This window comes from Esox lucius, chromosome 5 (assembly GCF_011004845.1).
Source record: "Esox lucius isolate fEsoLuc1 chromosome 5, fEsoLuc1.pri, whole genome shotgun sequence".
Classification (NCBI taxonomy): Eukaryota; Metazoa; Chordata; class Actinopteri; order Esociformes; family Esocidae; genus Esox; species Esox lucius.
Window position 1 is genome coordinate 25,491,262 of NC_047573.1, and position 25,476 is coordinate 25,516,737.

Below are 25,476 nucleotides of genomic sequence, written 5' to 3' on the forward strand. Positions count from 1 at the left end.
CTCCACGAGTACACGCTCGACACGCTCCACGGTAAAGGGAGCTTCCCGCTCCATGTCTCGGTAGAGGAACGTGCCGAGCATGCATGAGAGGAGGCGGCGATTCCATAGGTGGTCCTCCTCCGTCATAGCCTGCGGGTTCCAGATTAGGTGGCTCATTCTGTCACAAACGGTGGTGTAGTGCAGTGTTGCATGGACAAGGAACCAGGTGCAGGCAGGGGTAGTCGGTGTGGATTCTTTAATTGATAAGAAATAAACAAACACCGAGCACAAAACACACAAAGTAAAGGGCTGACTAAAGCAGCAAAAAACGACAATATGAAATAACACAAGTACTTACAATAACGGCAACATACACGACATCCAAACATGACAAGCACAATGAGCCACAATGTGGGGAGCAGAGGGGAAACATATATACACATACAAACGAGCTAGATTGGGACCTGGTGTGGAAGATTGAAAACATGTGACAGTCCGGGATGTGTTCGTGAGAATATGGGAACTTGTGAAAACATGGCACGGTGGCGCTGCTGCTCACCGCACCATGACAATTGCAGAGATCTGAGACACTGAATGTGCAGGCCTCTGCCCTACTATACTGTAACAACATTGGGGCTTATACATCATACAGGTCAATAGAACAAGACCTTCTCCCCTTGATAATCTTAGGTGATAAAAGGGCTGGATCAAATGCCTGCAGACCCAGAAGCTCTCCAGATTGAGGGGATTGAGATTTATATCGTAGCCAAACAGTGAAGTAATTCTACTTGGTCGAGGCTTAAGCACTTTGATCAAAAGCAGGAGATAGTAGAACTATGGTATCAGAGTTCAGAGGCTTACCTACTTTTTTCATGGGTTACAAAAAATGGCAAATATTTTTGGAGATGGACATTTTGTTAAAATTTATGGAGAAGTCATAATGACATCCGTTAAACTGTGAATTAATTCTTTACAGTGAATTAGTGTTTAATTTTATTACAGTGTAATTTTCCACTAACAGTCTTATGCCAGGGTTGACACCCGTTCAGTAATGGATCGACTACGACTATAAATGACTTCTCCTGTACCTCTTTAATCAAAGCAACATTGTTATTTGTGTGCACTTTAGATATATCAGTTTGTGTAGTCATTGATAACGCTTTACGTTCCAACAAACGTCCTAAGGTCTAAACCTTAAATGATACTCTATCTTGTTTTTTAAATGGTAGCCCTTCTGTGACCTCTCACTATCAGCTCCTTGTGCCATGAGACATCTTTTAAACAAAATTAGGCTGACAGCAAGCATGAGTCATACAAAATTATAACAAATTTCCCAGTGTACTTGGGATCACATAGTACTTCCTTTGGGTCAAGTGCAATTTTATTTTCCGTAACTCTGATGAACAGTGCCTTGAAGCAAACGCAACTCTCATCGTCTTTGGAACGTATGTCAAATCGTGTACAGGTCACACTTGACAGCCCCAGCTGAATTTGCATAACATTGGCTGCCTATGTCAGGTTCCCTGTTGTTTTAACAAGCCTTGTTAAAGTCACTTAACTGTCAGTCATCAGGTCATCCAATCCCATTGCAGCCTTGAGCGGCGCCGTCCAATCCCTGAGCTTTGCTGTGTTTGGGTTATGTAGAGTGCTTTGGAACAAGAGAGGTAAAACATCTCACTTTCCACCGACCACAGTCATCGCGTGCCTGTTCCGGGAAGCCCTCTCTCAGTTTTCCAGTTTTAAGCGAAGGAGCCCACAGATACAATACAACTGAAGAAGACTTGGACTGAAGCTAGCCTAACAGCTGCAGTCTGTTAACTCCCACCCCTTCACGGCCAACAGTTAATACCACTAGGGCTGTTCATTTATCGTCCATTTCGCTCTCCCACTTCCTCCCTCACTCTATAACACAGAGAAAGAGGTGATGGAAGAAGCCTGGCAAGATGACAGGTTTCCCAACCTCCGCAATCGTTTTTGTGACCCATCACCCCTCACTTCATTTGGCTTTGGTCTGTTTGTTAGTTCAGTTCAACGCTGGCTCCTGAGCGGGATATCGTCCTTCAAGCTAAACTCGCTCTCACTACATCATTTGTAGAAGTACAGTCGGATCCCTACAGATGCACAATATCAAAGGCAACACAGCAATAACACTACTAATTTTCTGTCGTATAAACACACATGCCGCCTTTAGAGCATTCTGAGTGTTTTGAACATACTATGAGTACATACATGAGCACATACATTATAACTGATGTACTGTATGTGACAGTGTTTTCTATAAGTATATACATTATAACTGATGTACTCTATGTGAGAGTGTTTTATATGAGAATATAATAGAGGTCCGTTTCTGGTGCCTCGCTCTGTCAAAGACATTCAGCATTGAGTACCCATAATTCACTTTAATAGGCTCCCTATCATCTACAGTGTCACTCCTCTGCAGTTGTTCAGGCGGGTAATATTCAAGGCCGGCAATGTGATGCGGGTGACCATTACATGGTTAGTCATCTGAACAACATCAAGTTTCTGTACAGTGTGCACGCATAACGCCAGACTGAGGGCGGCAATCCTGCACGCTACGTCTCGGACATGCCAGTGCAAATTCAAATGCTAGGGAAAAGATTATGCAAACTGAGATATGTCTGCCATTTTATTGTCTCGGTTGTATGGTAAACAAGTCCTTAGATGCATTCGGGACAGAGTGCAACCTGTCCCGGCTGGTGCGCTCTGCACGGACACAGTCTGCGTTGGCCAGGGTCGGATCCAGCGCAGCTGAAAAGGAGACGTTCCCGCTGCAGGCCGCACCGACGCCCCCATGGGCTGTAGGCGGGAAAAAGATGGTTGTCCACTTCCTGGTCCATGCTGGCACAGGAAAGGCCCAGTCTGTCGGAGGGAACAACACGAATAGTGTTTATCAACACACATGGTCAAACTGTCAAAATACGTTGTAGCGGCAATTGACCGTGGTATTTTTTGTGTTTTTCTCTTCCATTCATTTGATTCAGAATAGGTAACTAGTAGTAGGTTGACTCTAAAATGTTAATATGAATAACGATGAATTCATATGAAATGACCAATCCTAAACCCCATGTAGACCTAATAGTGAGCAATGTGGTGATTCACCCTAGATCACATGCTGCAATCAGTCCCAAAAGGTTTGCATAAGAGGTTTAGGGCTAGTTAATCATATATCTTTGCTTTGCATAGTACTTAAATGATCGAGAAAGCATGAACAACATTTTCAGTTGATACAACTCAAATGGAGTAAAGGAATTGTGTAATATACTAAGCCACACCTACAAAATTGTTTGCTGGTATGCATTTCCCTTCCCCTTGAACTCTAGAGTTACATCCCGCACGGCATGTGTTAATGACAGAGACATTATTATTGAACTTACAACAATTGTTACAAATGTTCAGCTCCCATAAGGCTATTTAGATGTTTGCTTTTCATATTAGAGTAGCCAGAATGTCAGGATCTGATAGCAAGATGAATGTTTGATTTAATTGTAACAATCATTTCAGTAATGGATGCAAAATATTTGTTTACTACATGATAGGATTACTTTTAAAAAATGTGTTTGATGTGAGTAGCTAGTACACAGGAGTAGTACACAGGAAAAAAGGATAAACAATTCCAAAATATCAATCTGAAACAGAGCATGCTTGGAACATTTTCATTTTAAACAGTAAATGTCAGTATCACATAAATGAATTAAGAACATTTCCCTAACATTGAGTTACACTTAGTCAAAACATTTGAGTAAAAATAAATTAGGGTTTACAGTGTGAACTGAATGGATTATTTATTACCTGGACCGGTTCAGGCATTTGGCGTACAGTTCAGACTCTCATTGTACAACAGTAGATCTCTTCACACACCCCAGCTCCAGAACTGATGGACAAGCCCAGCTTTAGTAGTTTATTGCTTAATAACATTTTGTAGTGTCAAAAACTAGGGTAGTCTGATACTAAAAAAAGTTTCACAAGAGAAACTGCAGAAATATGTGGTTGTAATAAACAGAGCGGTTTCTGTGTTCTTCCCTACAAATAGGTTTCTGTGTTATTCCCTAACTTTTTAACGGTTTAAGATACAAAATATTATGAACACCTGTTTCCTTGGAACAGAACGGACAGGGCCAGGCAGTAAACCAGACTGTGAGAACAAAAACACAATCAACGAGAATGATTCTCTACGCAGAAGATTATACACAATTATTGATAAATCTTGCATTTCAAGCCTTACTTCCTTGAGTCTCAAATATTAACACAAACCAATACAAAACTATATGTATGAATTCTTCTCGTTGGTAAATTCATTATTTTTTCAAAGCCATTTTAACTTTTAGTCTGGCTAACTGTACAGTCGTAGGAAATACAAAGGTCATTGGAATTTGTCTCCCTTTGAGACATGTGGAAGGTGTCTGAAGCATCCCCATGCACTTGCCTGTGTGGCACACCTACTTCCTGCGTGGTCATAGCGCGTTCAGCGAACTTGCTTAAATGTATTTGTGCATATTGTTATTAGACATGAAATGGACATTGAACCTTTAGCAGTTGGTTAGGAATGAATCTGCTCACTTCTGATTCTTCAGCTTCTTGACTTACTGAACCTTTAAGCCCCAATCAGATCTACAGCATCAATGCGCTGCGATACACCGGAAGTTAATTCATTTCAAATGGAACACTGTGATTGGCTGGCAGTGTTGCAGTGCATAAGCACTCCAATTGTATGTGTGGAAGCAGAGTGAAAGTAGTAGCGAACGGTGAATGTTAAACTTCTGTTGCACTTATAGCAAACTTTTTCTTATTCATTTTTATAATTCACTAACTACCACATTATTATACATATTTTAGAAAATGTATTGTGCAAGCATATCACGTTTGACAAACCTCCCCCTAAAATTCTAAGCTTGGAGGTTATTACAATTCTGAATAGTCAAGATAGTATTGACAGGCTCATTCAACAATGAGACCAACTGCTGAGATTGTGAAAACAGGTTGCAGACTTTCACTAACTGATTGAAGAGCTTTCGGCTTTTAGGAGAGGAATTTCATAGCCTCTTTCGTCTGAACCAAATTCAATACAATCAACTGGTCCAGATGGTACTGTAGGACCATGGACCAAAATGGACACCAAGTAGCGCAATTTCATTTGTCAAGTTAAATGCCTGGTAATTTGTCAAAAATGTTTGTAGTGTTTAAAACCGTAACTTGCAATAAAGCCCATGTCATGTAACCTGCTTTCACAATCTTTATTGCGTTGAGTTTTCATGAGAAATGGGACTGATAGAGGGATGAAAAGTCTACAAAGTCTTAAAACCATATGGTTATGTTAGTAAGCTGCTTGGTAGCCTACATAGGTAGCTGCTTGGCACACAATATGCTCAGCGAAAATGATTCACTCCATTTTATAAAAAGCAGCATGCAACATCTGTAGAGAATCAATACGTTCTGAGTAATTGCGTAGCTGCACAAAATGTTCTCCTAGCTCTCTGCTTTGACACTGTAGGTGTGAACGAGGCGTTAATATTTACAGTTGCAAAACCACAACATTAAATGGAAATATGTACCTGGTAATGGAATGTCTACCTCGTCCAGAGACTAGAGTAACAGCAGATGCTAAAGTATACATGTAATGCAAAAGTACTGACAGACTGCTGAGATCATTGCATGGCGTTTGAGATCTACAAGCACTCATTCTAGCCTAAACCATGGAACAGGATTAAGCCACTGTATGTCTAAGATGTATGTATTGGCTAGTCCTCCTGGACCTGTGGTAATGTACACTCACCTAAAGGATTATTAGGAACACCATACTAATACTGTGTTTGACCGCCTTTCGCCTTCAGAACTGCCTTAATTCTACGTGGCATTGCTTCAACAAGGTGCTGAAAGCATTCTTTAGAAATGTTTGCCCATATTGATAGGATAGCATCTTGCAGTTGATGGAGATTTGTGGGATGCACATCCAGGGCACGAAGCTCCCCTTCCACCACATCTCAAAGATGCTCTATTGGGTTGAGATCTGGTGACTGTGGGGGCCATTTCAGTATTGTCATGTTCAAGAAACCTATTTGAAATGATTCGAGCTTTGTGACCTGGTGCATTATCCTGCTGGAAGTAGCCATCAGAGGATGGGTACATGGTGGTCATAAAGGGATGGACATGGCCAGAAACAATGCTCAGGTAGGCCGTGGCATTTAAACGATGCCCAATTGGCACTAAGGGGCCTAAAGTGTGCCAAGAAAACATCCCCCACACCATTACACCACCACCAGCAGCCTGCACAGTGGTAACAAGGCATGATGGATCCATATTCTCATTCTGTTTACGCCAAATTCTGACTCAACCATCTGAATGTCTCAACAGAAATCGAGACTCATCAGACCAGGCAACATTCTTCCAGTCTTCAACTGTCCAATTTTGGTTAGCTCGTGCAAATTGTAACCTCTTTTTCCTATTTGTAGTGGAGATGAGTGGTACCCGGTGGGGTCTCCTGCTGTTGTAGCCCATCCGCCTCAAGGTTGTGCGTGTTGTGGCTTCACAAATGCTTTGCTGCATACCTCGGTTGTAACGAGTGGTTATTTCAGTCAAAGTTGCTCTTCTATCAGCTTGAATCAGTCTGCCCATTCTCCTCTGACCTCTAGCATCAACAAGGCATTTTCGCCCACAGGACTGCCGCATACTGGATGTTTTTCCCTTTTCACACCATTCTTTGTAAACCCTAGAAATGGTTGTGTGTGAAAATCCCAGTAACTGAGCAGATTGTGAAATACTCAGACCGGCCCGTCTGGCACCAACAACCATGCCACGCTCAAAATTGCTTAAATCACCTTTCTTTCATTCAGACATTCAGTTTGGAGTTCAGGAGATTGTATTGACGAGGACCACACCCCTAAATGCATTGAAGCAACTGCCATGTGATTGGTTGATTAGATAATTGCAATAATGAGAAATTGAACAGGTGTTCCTTTAGGTGAGTGTAGGTATTGGATAGCTGTTACTGTTACTGTTTGTTTGTGTGTATTGTATGTATGTATAAGTGTATGTGCATCTCACCTAGAAAATGCTGCTGGGCTGTTAAGGTGGTGAAACAGGGCCGGCTCACACACCAGGAAGGCCCGTCGACACACACTCCCACACGACTGGCCCAGGGGGCCCAGGTGTACTCTCAGAGCACTCTCTGGTGGCCAGGTAGGGAAAGATGCACTGCAGAAGTCCTGCAGTCAGCAAGAAACTAATATAAAGAGTACCTCACCAGACTAGGATGGGATGCAACAATGTTGTTAAACACAGTTTAGAGTCTTAGCTGTCTTGGAGGTAGTGGTATAGAACCTTTAGAACTCAGTGACTTTATTACCCACTATCCTTCACCTGAAGAAACCCAACATTCGTAACACTTGCTATTCAGTTCTTTCTTAATTCTAGCAAGACAAGTTAGCACACAGTTAGACAACTTAGACTGTGTAGCACACAGTTGGACAACTTAGACTGTGTAGCACACAGTTGGATAACTTAGACTGTGTAGCACACAGTTGGACAACTTAGACTGTGTAGCACACAGTTGGACAACTTAGACTGTGTAGCACACAGTTGGTCAAGTTAGACTGTGCAGCACACAGGTAGACCAGTTAGACTGTGTAGCACACAGGTAGACCAGTTAGACTGTGTAGCACACAGGTAGACCAGTTAGACTGTGTAGCACACAGGTAGACCAGTTAGACTGTGTAGCACACAGGTAGACTAGTTAGACTGTGTAGCACACAGGTAGACTAGTTAGACTGTGTAGCACACAGGTAGACCAGTTAGACTGTGTAGCACACAGGTAGACCAGTTAGACTGTGTAGCACACAGGTAGACCAGTTAGACTGTGTAGCACACAGGTAGACCAGTTAGACTGTGTAGCACACAGGTAGACAAGACACTGTCCTGTCAACCACCGCAGCGACAGAACTACTTCTCTGGAAATGACCAGTTCAACTAACTAGCCCACTGGACATGGCACAATGTGTGCAAATTCCAGAAAATAGCTTTAAAACGGTAACATTATCTCAACCCCGCAATACCAAAATACGTAAAATAGCAGGACGTTCCACAGGCTCTGTCTCAATGAAAATGGAAGAGGTTAAAGAACCACGGCATTATAAAAGACACATAATAATACCAAGGAAATGAAACTCTTTACATGTGACACTATGCGTACCTGATGGGTGATGTAAGCATGGACTCTCTCCAGCATCCCTTCGCAGGTGAACTCTCGAGGGGTAAAGGGCTTGACCTTTAAAGCAGACACACGTTCTAAATATTTCATGTCAGGGTTACGCTAATACGAGCCTTCATAAACATTGTCATAACCAGGGATAACCATGGGGTTCTGCCAGTAAAACAGACTTATTCTATTTCTCAATATCCAGAAAAAGCATTTTGTAAATCACGAGCGTAAGCCTTCATAAGCATTTGCATTACGATCACAACTGACGAACCAGGGTTGTAGCCACTGACCTCCGTGCGTAGAATAGCTTGGACCGTCTCTTGGACGTCAGTGGCGTTAGTCATGTTAACGGTCCACACAAAGGGCTTGCCAATGAACTCCTCAGCGTAGGGATGCTGAGAGGAGACCTGACACAGACGCACGTACGCAGGTGTAAAATACAAAATCGTTTTTTAGCTAATTAATTGAATTGGAATCCAGTTGTATTTTGGTCTGTTTATCTCCCATACCAGTCGTGTTGTCGGCTTCCCTTTATAGAAGGGGCTGTTTTCAGAGGAGAGAGGAGGCTGGAAGCGCGGCTGGAGGAAGACGCACCCTGAAGCTATGGCCTCCAACGGAGCTGGACCCTCAAAGGGAAACCCAAGGCCCACAAACACCTGGAAGGGAAAATATGACGCAAAAAGGTCCGGAGTACGGTTCTATTGGCTCCACTGTACTGTGCGGAGATATTGTTCAGCTACATAAGGTCTCCTTGGACATTGGCACAATATGTCGAGCTGGGGCACTGAGGTCAATGTTCAGTTTAGCTGTCACCTTGGCTCTCCTGAGGAGCTGTAAGAACTGATCCTGGGTCAGCAGGCCGTGGTTGATGACTTCACCGGGAAGCCGAGCGGATTGGCCTGCGGGCTGGTACACTGTGCCGTGGGTCTCCAGCTCCCGACTGATCACTTCCAGGTAACTCTCCTTGCCCTGGGATAGAGAGGAATGGAACGGATCAGAGTAGGAGAGAAGTAAAAATTAAAAATGAATGTGCTCTAAAGTGACATTTAAGCATGCGGGCCTTTCCAAAAACAACCGGTCTGGTCTGGTCGTTGACATCCAGTTCTACCTTGTTAAGTGCTGGTGATTCTTCCAAGCCATTCTCCCCCTTACCTGCCACATGTAGTCCTGTTTCCCGTAGACCACTGCCATGTTGTCCTTGACAGAAGTCCTTGGCTGCCCTTCCTGTTCCCTCTCCTCCTGGGGTGACTGCGCCTCCTCACTCACAAAACCCAGGAAGGAGTTATCAGGAGTATGAGCTACACAGGAGACATAATACGACTTTGAGATAAGGTCGAAAGGAGGCTGGTTGTCGGGACAGAAGTCGCAGATTCACCAAAGAGCAATGTTTTGGCCGTATTAACAAGCCATACGTTTTCACAGCTGGGAAGTCTAGAGATGGATTTGAGAAAGTGAAGTACATTTAGTGTAGCGTTTTTTTATTGGCATTGACAGGACTTTTTCAATTCTCTTTTCTTCTTAAAAGGCCTCTATCAGAATGAAGAGAGTAGGGCAACACAAGACTATTTCTACAATGTGCAACATGTCCTTGCGCAGCTGGAGATGCCAAGGGTTGTCAGACATCTTTGAGAGCAGGAGGAGACAGATGAGTCAATAATGGAGACAGCGTTTCCACCGCCCGCCTACGAAAATCGAGGGAGAAATAAGACGGGAAGATAATCCGCTTTGGACAGGTGAATTCGACAGCAGGTAAACCGCACGCAGGTGGTGACAGATATAGCGTCGAGAGAGTCGCGATGGGCCGTGGTGAAAGGAGGAAAGCAGGCATAAATCACACGACGATGGAAGTGAAAACGATTCTTTGGGTTTAGTGTCAGCGTGTTTGGATATGGGCTAAACTTTGACTTCCCACAGCCTCTCCGATTCACGCTGGTGTGAGAGCTGGATATTTATTTAAGAAATACAAGAATGTGTGTCTTCGAAAGTGTTTGTGTGTGTGTGTGTGTGTGTGTGTGTGCGTGTGCCGGTCTGTCTGTCCCATCCTAAAGGTTGTTTAAAAGACCCTGCCAAATAATTCAGTGCTGGCTTCTAACTCTCCTCCTTCACAGCTGTAAGGAATGTCTTCTCAGGTTCAGTAAGTTTCTCATTTGTCCTAGCTCATCTCCCAGCACCTTTCCACACACCCAGACGCCTCTATCCATCAGCCTAGTGGGCACCTAACTAATGCGCCGGCATAAACCACCACCAAGTCCTACTAATGCACCGGCATAAACCACCACCAAGTCCTACTAATGCACCGGCATAAACCACCACCAAGTCCTACTAATGCGCCGGCAAAACCACCACCAAGTCCTACTAATGCACCGGCATAAACCACCACCAAGTCCTACTAATGCACCGGCATAAACCACCACCAAGTCCTACTAATGCACCGGCATAAACCACCACCAAGTCCTACTAATGCACCGGCATAAACCACCACCAAGTCCTACTAATGCACCGGCATAAACCACCACCAAGTCCTACTAATGCACCGGCATAAACCACCACCAAGTCCTACTAATGCGCCGGCATAAACCACCACCAAGTCCTACTAATGCGCCGGCATAAACCACCACCAAGTCCTACTAATGCGCCGGCATAAACCACCACCAAGTCCTACTAATGCGCCGGCATAAACCACCACCAAAACCGAAAGCGGTGCCATTAGTGCAGGCCCGCCCATTTCATTATTGGTTTTAAACATTATTCCATAATATACAATTTTCGATTGAGTAAAACAAATGAATGAAAGTGAGCCAAGCGAGTTTGCCGCTTCTAAAAGGACATACTGATCATGGCCGACGGCGGTTGAACGTCCTAAGCCGCTGCCGCCGGTGCACCTTTGGCACTGAAGACTGTGTTAGTTGTAGTAAATGGATATCAGCACACAAAGTTTAAAGCACCATGTAAATGGACCACCTCGATGCATTGAAATTCACTTCTGGGTGTTTGCATCTGGTAATAATTAAAAATAAGGTTTCAATTTAGTTGTAATAGAAGAAATGTATGTCCGTCAGTATCATCGTAGTGGCACCTTTTTCTATGAAATACAGCGAGAGGGACCTGATAAACCAGACTTCTACATGAAATAAGCATCTGGATAGGCTACAAAGGGAAGGAATGTACTAGTAATTTCTCACAGACCTGGTATGAAAGAAAATAATTGGAAAGCTGTGTGGCTTTCCAATTCAAGAAAACTGTATTTTGCTTGCATTCTATTACATGAATGAGATATTATGACCTGTCCTTGATGAAACGTTGTTCTATTCAAAGTAGATATGTTGGTAGCACCATCTCTTGTTGAGTGTCATGCATTTCTCTGGTTTTGGTTCTCATTTGCCCACTAGTTTATTACTACATGTCTGTCGGTTGTACTTCTGTATTCAGTGGTCAATGATGTAATGCCTAAAAACTAGCTAGTTCTGGTCTGCAAATATTTCTTGTTCTGGTCAGAATTGATACTTAGACATTGAAATTGTCAAATGCTTGGAACCCCAGCATCTAAAGGATGCATGTCTGTTAAAAACATATTTTGCCACCACTCCTACCACTCAGCCAATAGCTAGATAGATGGATAGAACCATTGCTTTTCACAGACAACGAGGCAGACAGACAGGCCAGAAGACTAAATGCTTTCCTATAGGACCTGACATTTTAAAGTTTCTTTCAAACTCCTTAAAGCCCCATCAATGCCACATTCAATCTCTCTCTCTCTCTCTCTCTCTCCCCCCCCCCCTCTCTCTCTCCCTCCCCCCCTCCCTCTCTCCCCTGCCATTACCAGGGGAACGATCCCTCTTGCCACCTAAGCAGCACAAATAAACACCGGCATCCCGGCCTGTGGGGTTCCGGAGCGTTCCGCGCACCCAAGCGTGTATACGTCTAGTCAGAGTGGGAGGGATGACTGAAGTGTTCGGGAACGTTTTGGGAAAGGCCAGAGTTTATTCAACCCTGTCTAAATCCTCTTGCTCTGCAGACCTATGAAGTCTTCTTTGCGGATCATTCATCAACTCTGTCATAGTCAATAAAACACTTCAACGGTGTGTCACCACTGTCGGCCTCCTATAGTTCAGCCCGACACAAACACGTGCGCATGCACAAACACGCAAACAGAACTGCATTTTACGTTTAGGTCTACATAGTCGCGATTTAAGAGACCTTCCGGGTTAGCATCCTGTTGTTCAAACTGCAAGGCCAGTATGAGGTTATATCACTTTTTACTGCTCGAATTGAGTTGTAAGACCAACAACGCGTCTCAAGGGGTTTGTGATTTATTGCCAATATATCACGGCTAAGCTCTGGGATCAGTCACTCCACAATGTGTCGTGCCTATGAAAAGCTCTTAGCCATGGGCCATTATGGCTGTAGGGGTATAATATTCAGAACATTTGAAATATTCATGTGATCAATATGATCATAGACCAGTGTTGCTGGTTGAGAAGCCTTATGGCCTGGGGGATAATACATGTGTTAATTTCTAAACTGAGAATCGATTACAATAATCGATTTCTATAAGTGGCTGCAGAGACATCTAGGGGATAGTTATTGAATTACAGCTGGAAAAAATTGTTGCGTAAAATTTAAGACCTTTATTATAAATTAGCAGTTTATTGATTGGTGTTTTTCCCACTACTGTCCAATTTCTGTAGGCCTAAAGCACTTTGTAAACCTTGTTTTAAAAAAAGTGCAAACAAAACGTATTATAAGCAGAATTAAACGTATTGCACTGCTGCACTCAAGCAAATTAATGTTACAGTTGGCCTATTGTAACATTGACTATGTGCTTAACTCCTTTTGCTGCAGGTGCGACAGTCAGCGTGAAGATTAGGTTAGCCTACCTCGTAACCTAATGAGTCATTACAAAACTTGGTAAATGGTTTTGTATCTGGATGTGTTATTCATGAAATAATATAATTTATTAGCCTCTACTGTATTTTGTCTTACATTCATCTCTGCATAGGGATATGTTTTTGAAAACCCTGTAATGCCAATTGTGTCATATTTGTTTCATGAGTTTCTGAGACCTCTACGTCATCAAGCAGTCATCTGTGAAAAGGTTTGATGGTGGAAATGGTTTTTAAAATGTAAACTTGTGTATTAGCCGCACCCATGTATTAACCGCAGCTGATGACCGAAAGAACAAGATCGCGAGTACAAGCGGCTGAAATGGGTTTTCTCAGGAGGGTGGCTGGCTTCTCCCTTAGGGATAGGGTGAGAAGCTCAGCCATCCGTGAGGAACTCGGAGTAGAGTAGAGCTCCTTTGCGTCCAAAGGAGCCAGTTGAGGTGGTTCGGGCATCTGGTAAGGATGCCCTCAGGACGTTTCCCTAGGGAGGTGTTCCAGGCCCGTCCAGCTGGGAGGAGACCTCGGGGTAGGCCCAGGACTAGGTGGAGAGATTATATTTCGACACTGGCCTGGGAACGCCTCGGGATCCCCCAGTCAGAGCTGGCAAATGTGGCTCGGGATAGGGAAGTTTAGGGTCCCCTGCTGGAGCTGCTGCCCCGTGACCCGATACCGGATAAGCGGATGAAGATGAAGATTTTTTTCTAAATTCGTGTATAAGCGGTTTATGAATGGGAAATTATGGTACCACTCCCCCTCGTGCCTAATTGCTCAATTATTCCACTCCACAAACACTCAGTCATGTATACAGGATACTCACGGAACATGGTCATGTACTGCAGCGGCTGTAGGCCCCAGCTTCCCCACAGCGTCTTGTAACCGTATTTGTGTGCGTACGTCCCGAGGTTGAAGGCCGGTTCCGTACCAAAAGAGTCAAGGATTCGAAAACGGCATCTGGCGGGACACACGCAGAAATATTTGTACTGAAGCTCCTTCAGCATCAGAAAGACTGCGGGGCTCTCTCTGTTGGGTTTAACTGGTATCTAACTTGGTCATTTCAAGGTAATGTACATACATATTGTTCCAGTAGCATTGAATAAACCCTCAGAAAAGTAACCAATAGAAAGTGGTTTTACTAATAATGCTGGAAGTAACCATTAGAAAGTGTCTTTACTGGTAATGCTGGAAGTAACCAATAGGAAGTGTCTTTACTGGTAATGCTGGAAGTAACCAATAGGAAGTGTTTTACTGGTAATGCTGGAAGTAACCAATAGAAAGTCTCTTCACTGGTAATGCTGGAAGGCCAGGCCCATGGCTCCCTGGAGATGGGCGAGGCCGTGGTAGTCTGTATAGATGAGGTCAAAGGTGAGGGGTCTCTGGATGGGGCAGCTTCCTCTGCCCGGGGCTGCTCCGATCACACTGCCCCAACAATAACAAACAAACTCTCAGGTCAGGGTGAGATTCCATTCATGTGTGGTAATGAACTGTGAGAGTCGTCAAGTTAGTTGTTAATATGTGATAATGATTTATAAAAACTTTGAGTTATCAGGTGTTTTTGTTAGTGTGTGATACTGAGTTGTGAGAAACTTGAATTGTCAGGTCAGTCGTTAATATGTGATAATGCATTGTGGGAGCTTCGAATTGTCAAAGAACGCCTCTCAAAAAGAGGGTTAGGGTGACAAAAATGACAATAAATCAGAATGATGACAATACATGAGCAAATATAAGGAAGTATTAAGGAATCCTGTAGACCCTGATTATGGGTGAATTTCTTATAGCCTCCGACACATCCTTTACAGACCACTGACATTTCAAATGGGGACTTGTCTGATTTGATGGTACCTATGTAGGTGGCGCTGAGAGATAGTAAAGGTCACATTGTGACCCAGGATGTAGAGAGAGGCACTGAGGTCAGCCCACTGCACCAGCTCGCCCAGGGGTCCTCCCCTATTCACCATGGTCCCGAACCTCTGGCCCGCTCCCCCGGACAGGACCCCTGGGTAAAGGAGGACCTAGTGGGGTGGAAGACATGGAACTGGACAATGAAAATTCATGATATGAAACTGGGAAGGCAGAATGGCAAAGAAAATAAATTGCAACTAACGAGTTTAATGTTAAATGATATCACTGCAGTAGACAGGGGGTTTATACATGTCTTCAGAGTGTCTAAATGATATATTATTATATATTCTTACAATTAACATTTTAGTAATTTAGCAGGCATTCCTATACTGAACAACCTATGGTACTTCACACATTTTTATAGACTTTTGTACTGGTGCTCTATGGGAGTTATGTACGAAATGCTACTGTTGCAAGCTCTGCTTACGCATTATTTTAATTAGCTCAGTGTCACACACACCCTCTTCTGCAGGGAGGTCTGGTTAGCAGTGTTCTCTCTCATCCTTTGTCCAGTCTTTACCCAGAGACCAGACAGCCTCTCCACCCTGGAGCGGATGAACTTCTCCGCCGGTCCTTGAATTCCATCAAACACCTCATACAACGGACTCAGCGTGGTCCGTATTTCCGCCTAAGTGAAATGAAATGGTATTACCGAACCACAATGATAGTCGTGAGAAAGTAGCGCGAGCGGGTTTGAGTAGATGTACGGGAATCCTTTAACACCTAAACTCTGCTGGTGTTCAGTGAAAGGATTATGGGTTAAGAACATGTCTCAAATCTACCTCCACTGTGTGGCCGTGTGGTTGCTGATGCCACGGCGGCGCTGAATGATTTCTTCCTGGACGGGGCGGACAGAAGTCTTCTCTGTCACTCAGGTAGGTCAGGATGGAGCATGTGGTACCGTCCACACCGTAGAAAGCATAGCAGGGGTCAGAGTTCCAACGGGCACCCAGGAACTGGAAACGGGAATGGAGAAGTGTTTCATAACAAAGATATTTCGGGGAATCGGTAAACTCGCACGCCAGCTGCCCTTCTCTCGCTCTTCGTCATCCACGAGGCAGGAATTCGAGTCTTGGGACGAGGACGTGGCCTCGTGGACAGGAACGAGTTAACTTCAATGGCTTAATAAGACAACGGATGAGGCGCGGACACTGTGACGCTCTCAGCTGATTCGGATGTGACTGACCTCAACTTTCTCAGCACAGTGGGGATAGACAGGGTCCTCGGGCACCGCACACACCTCATGGACACCTGACAAAAGACATCGGCCATTAAAAGGATATTATTTCGAACGGAACGCCAGTTCATAACCAAGCTTGGTCACTTGGTAACAACAGTCCTGTCTTGCTAAGGCTAGTCAGCGGGGTATTGAGTGGTATAGCGTAGTGATCATCATCACCAGATGTTCATTGTTACTAAATTAACGTTGAATAAGCATTATTTTGCTAGCTTTTTTTAGCGTGAGAAGAAACTAAACTGTGGGTCCTTTCCCGTACACACGCCCAACGCACATAAACATAAACGCACCCGATCAACCTGACTGAAAAAAAACCTTTCCAAACATTCTCCTCCGCAATGCAGATCTTTTCCAAAACACACAGCCTTTAGCTGTGTAAAACAACCTTGTAAAACGGGCCTAAAAAAAAAGAACTCCCAGTCACAGCCAGGCTGCAAAACCCCAAAATGCCTATATGAGAAGACGGGGGAAAAAAAGGTATCCGAGAAAAAACATGCATACGAGTCAACGGACCGGTGAAAGGACCCCTGGGTAATTCAATCGCTCTTTATGGGGTCTGAGGTAATGTGAGTGGGGGGGGGGGGGGTCAGAATGGAGGCTTGTGGAGAAGTGTATGTGGGTGGTGGCGGATGGTCGTCCTCGTCTGCGTGGCCTACATTGAATGATTCACCTATTTAGGGGCTATGAGCATTTTCCCTCACTCTCTGCTTTCTCTGTCACTCTCTTGCTCTCCTCCCCCCAACTCTCCCTCCCTCTGTCCTCACGCTGCGGGGATAGTCTGTAACCTGACTCCCACCTGACACCTCTCTGGGGGAGTTGTTAGAGGGCGCGTAAAGTTTGTTCACACACAGACACACATACACAAACACTCTGCTAGCATAGCTTAGCTCTCAGAGACTCATTTACTCCCCCCCTTTGCTGGCGTAAATGATTTCCTCTCTCATATCTGTAGTCTCTACCTTTGTCCCTTACCATCCCTTCCAGAAAACCAAGCTATGAACTTCACTGTGTTGTTAACTTTTGAACTTAAAACTATTGCACAGCCCCTCCAGGCGCTCTCTAAAGCACTATATTCAAATTGTTTTATGAAGGGGAGACTGGCTGCCTTGACTTAATGGCCAACAGCCAGAGGTGAAATCAGGTGCCAACGACAATAAAAGCAGCTATTGCATAGCTATTAACATGCAGTGATATGATACACTATGTTTAATAGTATAATGTTCGATTGTATAACCTACGCCAATTTACAGAAAATACTTTTATCCTTGCACTGTACATATATTGTACATATGGGAGGCCTCATGGCAATCCAGCACTGCAAGCACCGTGCCGGGTCACAAAGGTTCTGACTGCAGCTGAAGGAATCCATTGCATCGAACTCGTCTAACCGAAGCTGTTCACAACGCCTACCTGGATGCTGGATCCTATGTGTCTCCATGCAAAGCATGCAATTTCTGTATTATAAGTTTACTAAAACAGAGAGAACCCTTACGAGAGTTTGCACTCAGGTTGGAAAGAGTGGCAGCCAGTGCATAGGGAGAAACATTTGAAAAGTTCCCGAAGGACTCTGGACATGAACACAGAATAATGCCAAAACAGCCAGACAGTACTTAGACACTCGATCTCTACCTGTCTGCGATCTGTGGTTGTCTGGCAGCTGCGGTGTGTGAGGCAGATGGCCGATGCGGTCCAGTTTCTGGGCCATTCTCTGTAGCTCTCTCTCCACAGACCTCACCAAGCCCTCCTGGTCCTGCCGGAGACTGTAGGACCACGCCCGAATGCACACGATGCACGCACACGGGCCGCAGGAGACACAACGCAATGGGCAAATCTAGATTCTTTTCAGTTGTCATTGTTTATTCTTTATTAAAAGTTTCAGTGGTGTCCCTGCAGATGTATTTTAGGAGTGTTAGGGATACCTTTGCAACAGGAGGGAGAGGTCCTCTTTAGTGAGCTGGCGAGTGTCTCTCTCCCTCGTCAGCCGCTGCACCTGAGAGTTCAGAGTTTCCAAGCGAAGAGCCAGTCTGCGCACGCCATGACTATGGTGACCTGGGGGGAAGATTGACAGCATGTTGATGTTATATGTCTGTATTATCTCCAAGTAGATTGGCAGAGGCCCGGCTGATTCTTTTGCAGCTCTGAGTATGCCAACACACAATTTATTATTCTCACACAGAGAAATACACAGAATTCTGACATGGCTTATTATTAGAGCCCATCACTTCACATTTTGTTGGGTTTTAGAGTTAATTCATAAATGATATAATATTTAGTTTTGCCTTCGATTTACACACAGTACACGATAATCACAGCTTTGAGTCTTTTGGGGTATGCTTCAACCAGCTTTGCATTCCTGGATTTGAGCAGTTTCTACAATTTTTCCTTGTAGATCCTTTCTAACTCTGACAGACTGGATGGGGAGCTTCGGTGATCTGCAATTGTAGGTCTCCCCAAAAGTGTTCAGTGGGGTTCTATAGGACATTTACAGACTACACAAGCCACTCCAGTGTTGTCTAGGCTTTGTGCTTTGGGTCGTTGTTGTGCTGAAACGTGAATCTTTGCCCCAGTCAGAGGTCCTTTGCACTCTGAATCAAATTTTCTTGAAGGACCTCTATGTATGTTATTCTATTTATCCTTTGCTAAATCCTGACCAGTCTCCCAGTCCCTGCCACTGAGAAGCATCCCCATAGCATGATGCTGCCACCACCATTCGTCACCATAGGGATGGTATTAGCCATGTGATGAGCAGTCACAAAATGTAGTGCTTGGCATTTAGGTTTAATAATAAAATTCTGGCCTCATCAGACCAGAGAATATTTTGTCTAATGCCTTTTTCTCTGGAGTGGCTTATATTGATAGAGTGCTGCAGAGATGGTTGTCCTTCTGCCTGGTTCTCCCAATTGTACAGAAAAACACAGAAGGTCTGTTAGAAGGATCATTTGGTTATTTTTCCACCTCCTTGACCAAAGCACCCCTTGCCCAATAACGTTGCTTGGCCAGACAACCAGCCCTAAGAAGAATCTTGGTGGTTTCAAACTTCATCCATTTTGAGGGCCATTGTGCTCCAAGGAACTTTCACATGATGGCGATGTTCATGGCTTTATGGTTTCAGAAAGAGCTCACACACACATACACACACACAGAATAGACACAACTGTGTACACTCAACACATACCTACACTAGACAAACATTAATGCACGTACACAAACATAGAATAGACACAACTGAGTACACTCAACACATACACCAGACAAACACTAATGCACTTACACACACACAGAATAGACACAACTGTGTACACTCAACACATACCTACACTAGACAAACATTAATGCACGTACACACACATAGAATAGACACAACTGAGTACACTCAACACATACACCAGACAAACACTAATGCACGTACACACACACAGAATAGACACAACTGTGTAGACTCAACACATACACCAGACAAACACTAATGCACGTACACACACATAGAATAGACACAACTGAGTACACTCAACACATACTTACACCAGACAAACACTAATGCACACACACACACACACACACACACAGAATAGACATACAGGTAGCGATGTACCCTTGACATCAACTTAATTCTGGACATTGCATATTTGCACACTGCAGAACATTATTCAAAATTATTAGTGGCCCCAGTATTTGGTCTTTGTTTCTCATTCAAGATTCTCTGCTGTATCAGAAGACCCTAGCCCCAATTGGAGAGTAAAATAATACAGTGAGAAAAACAGTATTTGTTACACAACTAGATCCTATACCGTAGCCCACCACTAGATATGAACATTGCTAGACAAACTATAAAACATCCCACACGTGATATTTCCTGTTACACTTCCACGCAATACCTCTGGCTGACCTATAGCAGTAGTCATTGCCCTTGTTAGAAGTACCCCATGAGGCAAATAGCAAGCACACAAGCACAAAGCAACCTAACCAGCCAAGCTGGAGCAGACGGCCAGAAAAACAGCAGGGTTGTAGTAAAATGCAAATTGTGTGCTTAAGAGACATGTTGGCTGAGCTTTATTAAAGGGCTATTTGGGAGGGCCGATCAAGGGTTTCCTGATTAATGCATTAGCATTTACACAAAAGCAAGGCGTGGAGAGACCTGTAAAATGTCTGACAGGCCTGGCGATGGATAGGTAGTGTAACATGAGAGAACGTGGCAAACAAACAATAAAATTGTACCACAATATTTTGGACTGGGTTGTGGGTGTTTGTAGGCCAATATTTTTTTGGGGGTGACAAAACGTTTCGTCAAACTAATCAACGCCCAAAATCAATACAAACTTTGGGTGAATTCAGACAAAATTGCGAGGGACCCACCTGAATTTGTCCAATAGAAACTCTGTTTGAAAAGACATTTGGCGACTAAAAGTCTTGATTATATAACAATGGCGTGACAGAAGTTCTTATCGCCCTCCGGGATCCCCACATCGGTTCCAGTCCTTAAAACGCCGGGAGCACAGAAGAATGATAACCATAGATTCTATTTGGCCATTTACCCTGTTCCTCAGGAGACCTCCCGGCACCCAGCAGCGGCTCCTCTCTGGTTATTTCCGGTGGCACCCACAGGCTCTGCAGAAGCAGCGTGAGCAGAGAGGCGGACAGACACAGCACCAGGCAGCCACTGCACAGACACATCCCAGAGAACAACAGGACGGACAGGGTTAGAGATGGACATGGCAGAACAAATCACTACATCAACTACAACTCCTAGTAATGCAGCCATGTCTCTGTGTATAGTGTAATGCTGTGTACAACGGCGCCAGACACTATCGTGCTGATATTCATGTGACCTGAGTCGGTAATGCACGGGTGCATTAAGAAAGGGATTAACGTGGATTGAGCATTTCTTCCAATGGACAAAACATTTCAGTATGTCATAACAGAAAGCTGGAGAGTGATATGCCATCGTGGCGTGAGAGCGACTTGAGCAAGCAGGTCCTCTGGGCTCGCGTTTTTACTAAGGGCAGGGTTTTCATTTGAGCCAATGGATTACTAAGAGTACATTCCAGCATTGAGGGACACTCGGGCCAAGACCCACACGCACCACCAAACTCAGCACTCAAGCCGATTCAATAGAATTTTATTCAATTCTATTAGTAAAGCTCTCCCTACAGAAACAGCTGTCAAGCACACACAAGGACTTGGCCAGGTCTTTGAAAAATGTCATTCACTACAAGGCTGTCACTGACAAAGGGGGGAAAACCTCGGAAACTCTTGGTTCAACACTACATAGGATAACATAGCTTTATTATCCACTAGTCTGTCAACTAAACATTAGTGTCTGTTTACTCATTCATTTTACATGCAGTAAAGTCATGATAAATGGGATAACTGGCAAGAAAAAAGGAAATAAATGTATATACATATAAATCACCAATGGCCCTCTGCAGTGCACTCACAGAGTATTTACTTATCAGAGGGGCATTGCTTGTAAGACGTCAAAAGTTGTCCAATGAGTTGATTTAGTGAAGACCTTAATTTCAAAAAAATTACGTCCTCTCTTCCAGTCTCCTTCTCAAAGACCATTGGAGAAGAAGGTCAGCCCAATCTGTTTTGAGCAAGAGACTAGGAAAGAGGACTTGGGGAGTCTTAACCAGTAGTTAGGCTGCGGGCTGACCCCTTACCTGCGTGGTCGCAGTGCCAAGCGCATGATGCAGCGTCAAGAAGTGGGCCTGGCTGTCAAACCACAAGAGAACACAACAGAAGAGTGATTATCAGACAGAAGTGCCATTCATTAGGAGTCAGAAATGTAGAGATGCAGCCTCTAGTTGTCAGTTATTTTTTGCTATACTCCAAAAAAGAAGGCCCTTAAAGTCCAATAGCAGCCTACAAGTCCCCTAGAACTTTGTCAACGCTCCATCCAAAACAACACGTCATAGATTCCACTTACACTGATGGGAATATCATCATCTTCTTCCATATTCATAGACATCATTTTGACAAGCCTAAACTGGCTCAGTTTGTAGCTTTGTGCTTCTTATTTAAGGTCAACTTGATTGATAAAGGTAACGAACTGCCATTACTCCAGTCCCTCTGTCCCATTGCTTCAGTCTTTCTGTTTGTGCACTCTGTGTGGTCTAAGTTATAAAGACATTGAAACAGCCTGGTGTACTCACCAATTCTGCGTGTGCACCCACCCACACACACACACACACACACATAGACTACAGAAACACATACACACACTCGCCTCTTAGTCTCAGTCACAACCGGGCAGCAACCTCCTCCATCGCGCCTTCTTTCAAAAACGACCTCGTGAAAAAACTAGGAGAAAACCCAGGGCTGGAAAGTCTCTCATTTGTTTTTGTCTTCCTTCGCTTTCCCTCCTTCTCTGGCCTTCCCTTTCTCTGTCCTTAGGCCTCTTGGTAGGCATCCAGCGGTTGTCAAGGAAACCTGACTCGCCTCTTGAGAACACAATACCTATGGTGCTGCTGGGGCCTTTCACAGATACCCAATAGCGTGAGTTCCTTTGTGACACACTCTCTTTAAGCCCCACTGCCCAAAGTAAAGCCCTTTTTTTGTGAATGGAAACAACTGAACTGGGGATCCTACTTACTAGGCTCGGTTTTTGAGTGGTTATATGGAGTTTGTCTGTTGCACACAATTTAATGTGTAGAAATAGGATGTATAGACTTATCATTGACATTGATATAAGGGGATAGTTCTTCCCACTCTGCATAGTCTTGGTGGTGTAACACATTGGTGGTGGGTGAGGTGGTTTCCCCCATTACTATGTAAAGAGTTCTGAGTACCTCAGTAAAAATATTATTTTGTAGTATTTGTCCTTCGTGCGGCCAGCAGAGGGCAGCCTAGCCCAAATTTTGAAGCTATTGGGGGAAAAATCCCGAGATTTGGATTCTGTCAATCAACACAAAACATCAGTCTAAGAACCCAGTTCCAAATACCTTAAGCAATAACCCATGTGCTTGTGTTATTGCCTTGAGAGTAGAGGCTTTCTTCATGGAATGCATCCAAAGAGCTTGTTGGCATGGGGTGAAGTCTATAGAGTATAGAGTATAGTAGTTATAAAGACTTGGTGACACTGAGGTTAAACCAACTTCCGCAATTCTCCAACTCAGATTCTTGGTTAGCTTTTTACCTCTCAAATCATCTGTCTTAATCTGCATGGGGCAAAATACATTTGGGTCCTCTTCCTGGCAGCTCCAATTGATTAAAACGTCTTAATTACAGCTATAATAAGTGGGGATGGGTGTTTTTTTCCCCTATTTGTGTGATCTCTGACTCCACCCCATGTTGTTAAATGAATTAAGGAATTTGGCATGAGTGTCACTTTACATTGCAGTGAAACAGGAAGTCATGATTTAATACCACTGAATTCCTGCTGACTCAGATGACCTTGACCCAACGAGGGAGAAGATACTTCTGGTAAATTTGGTTCATATGAATTTCTAGGGCTTCTAATAATTGTGACAGGTTTTTGATGAAAGAAATATGTATTTTTTTATTAAGAATTGTTTTATTCTTTGAACAATTCTACCTCAATTCATTTATCTTATATTTTTAGTTCAACATCAAGCTGATGAAAACCAGTGAACCTATTTGATAGTTGTTTTGCTAATCTATGCCAAGGGAGCCATTAACTCTGGAGGGCTACGTACGTTAACAGGCTTTGTACTTGTTTGTCCCATAACTAGCCTTCCTTTGGGGAAATGGAGGTCCCATCAATGTTAAATGCTTTATTCTTTAAGTCAAATAAAATCACTGTTACAATTCCACGCGGCTAGTAATGCAATTAACCACGGCAAACATCTACCCTACGTACCGATGACCTTGAAATTAGCATTTTTCTTTGATTACCTCAAGGGTCGAAAGTCAATGATGGAGGTGGACGCCTGTCTGTGCTAAGTAGGAAAAACTCTTCATCACAATGTAATGTCTCATCCCTGCATGAGTGCCTGCCTGTCTGTATGCCTTCCATAGGTGTGATGTCACAACATGTTGAAGCAGAAGGATTTGATGAACATAAACCCCCAATAGGCTTGGACCTTAAGCTTACTGGCTTTAAACCCATCTGCTTCTCTCTCTCTCTCTCTCTTTCTCTCTCCAACTTTCGGTCTCTCCCCAGTTTCTCTCTCTCTCTCTTCCAATCTGTGTCCCTATCTCTATCACTCCTTCCCTCCCTCACCCTGTTTATCTCATGCTCCTTCTATCCTCCACCTAGCCCCACTCTCCCACTTTATCACCCCCCACCACCATCCAACAGCAGTATACTGTCCAATTGAATGGCTGTCTGGCTAGAGCGGGCTCTAGGTTGAAGCTCAGTGTTTGTTGTGCTAGTATACAGCACAGCATGTACCCTGAGAAGGATATAGCGAGTGTCTTACAGATTAGTGTACCTCACATGATATGAATTCTGTCCACTATTTCAGTCTGTTGGTCCTTTGCCAGCAATTGACATGTAACAAAGGCTCCATTAACTAACTTCATGGCTATAGTGGGTGTGGCTTTCAGACATACAGCAGGACACCATCGGACCTGAAAAACACACACAACAGCATTATTTAAACTGCCAATAGGAAATACTGTCAGGGTCTGCGGACAGTGTATTTCATCATACGCTGAGTCATATGAGGGAGTTCTCATCCTTTACCAAATACAGTACAACTATGTTCTTCTTCCGAAAACCCATGGTGGATCTGTTTCTTCAAGTATTGTCACACGTATAGGTCTACAGGTAAACTTTGAATTGCTGCAAAAACACAGAGTGAAGACATTTAATGAAAGAACAGAACAGGGAGGAACACAGGGCAAAAACCTAAGGGCAGAATCATATTTGAGGGGCAATGAAGGCCTGATTGAGTTATCTGTAATTACTGTCATGTGCTGAGCCAGTGTTTTTGGGTGGGTGCTTTTGAGTAGGAGGACAAAGTAGGTCATTGTAAGAGTTGCCTGGGTGGCTTCCTGTCCTTTTCCAGTTCCAGTAAGTTGACAGATGTCCAGGTCTGTAAAAAAGGCTTGATGAATCAGATGGTACCGCATCTATCAACAACCCTCTAAACTCAATCACCCTAAACAGCAATGGTGCAAAAGAAACATACATATTTGGGGAGATTATTATCCGACATATTTTGTTATCAGATTTTACCATGGTGTTGGAAGGTTTAGATTAGGTGAACTACTCTGCTACATAAATGTAGTTATTTAGAAAATTATTTCTGCACTTACGTTTATTTTCTCCAACTCAAAACAAATTTAATTGCAATTTA

At 43.8% G+C, this 25,476-nt stretch overlaps 1 protein-coding gene across 6 annotated transcripts; it reads right to left on the reverse strand.

Annotated features, from left to right (window-relative positions):
• Positions 1-2,611: 2,611 nt before the first annotated feature.
• LOC105030954 (alpha-1,6-mannosylglycoprotein 6-beta-N-acetylglucosaminyltransferase B) lies at positions 2,612-25,451 on the reverse strand. 6 transcript variants are annotated; one of them, XM_020046297.3, is made up of 19 exons: positions 22,440-24,340; positions 21,874-21,925; positions 20,746-20,870; positions 18,133-18,262; positions 17,843-17,973; positions 16,163-16,227; positions 15,759-15,932; positions 15,437-15,604; positions 14,917-15,086; positions 14,362-14,493; positions 13,895-14,028; positions 9,347-9,492; positions 9,008-9,163; positions 8,704-8,850; positions 8,485-8,601; positions 8,186-8,260; positions 7,042-7,202; positions 3,793-3,874; positions 2,778-2,862 (listed from the first exon to the last, which is right to left on the reverse strand). In XM_020046297.3, the coding sequence occupies exons 2-18, from the start codon at positions 21,897-21,899 to the stop codon at positions 3,823-3,825; spliced, it is 2,109 nt and encodes a 702-aa protein (XP_019901856.2). In that variant the 5' UTR covers positions 21,900-21,925; positions 22,440-24,340; the 3' UTR covers positions 2,778-2,862; positions 3,793-3,822. The 6 variants fall into 6 exon arrangements, with proteins under 6 accessions (XP_010903402.4, XP_034147944.1, XP_019901855.3 ...); XM_010905100.5 differs by lacking the exons at positions 3,793-3,874; positions 22,440-24,340 and adding an exon at positions 25,436-25,451 and having other exon boundaries at positions 2,612-2,862; XM_034292053.1 differs by lacking the exon at positions 3,793-3,874 and having other exon boundaries at positions 2,612-2,862; positions 24,068-24,340.
• Positions 25,452-25,476: the final 25 nt, after the last annotated feature.

Coding starts and splice junctions, on each gene's coding strand:
- LOC105030954 (XM_010905100.5), bottom strand. CDS start 21,899: ATGCGCTTGGCACTGCGACCACGCAG. Junction 18,263..20,745: donor GAGGTCTCCTGAGGAACAGG/GTAAATGGCCAA, acceptor TCTTCCCCCCAG/GTCACCATAGTCATGGCGTG. Junction 8,261..8,484: donor AAGCTATTCTACGCACGGAG/GTCAGTGGCTAC, acceptor TCTGCTTTAAAG/GTCAAGCCCTTTACCCCTCG.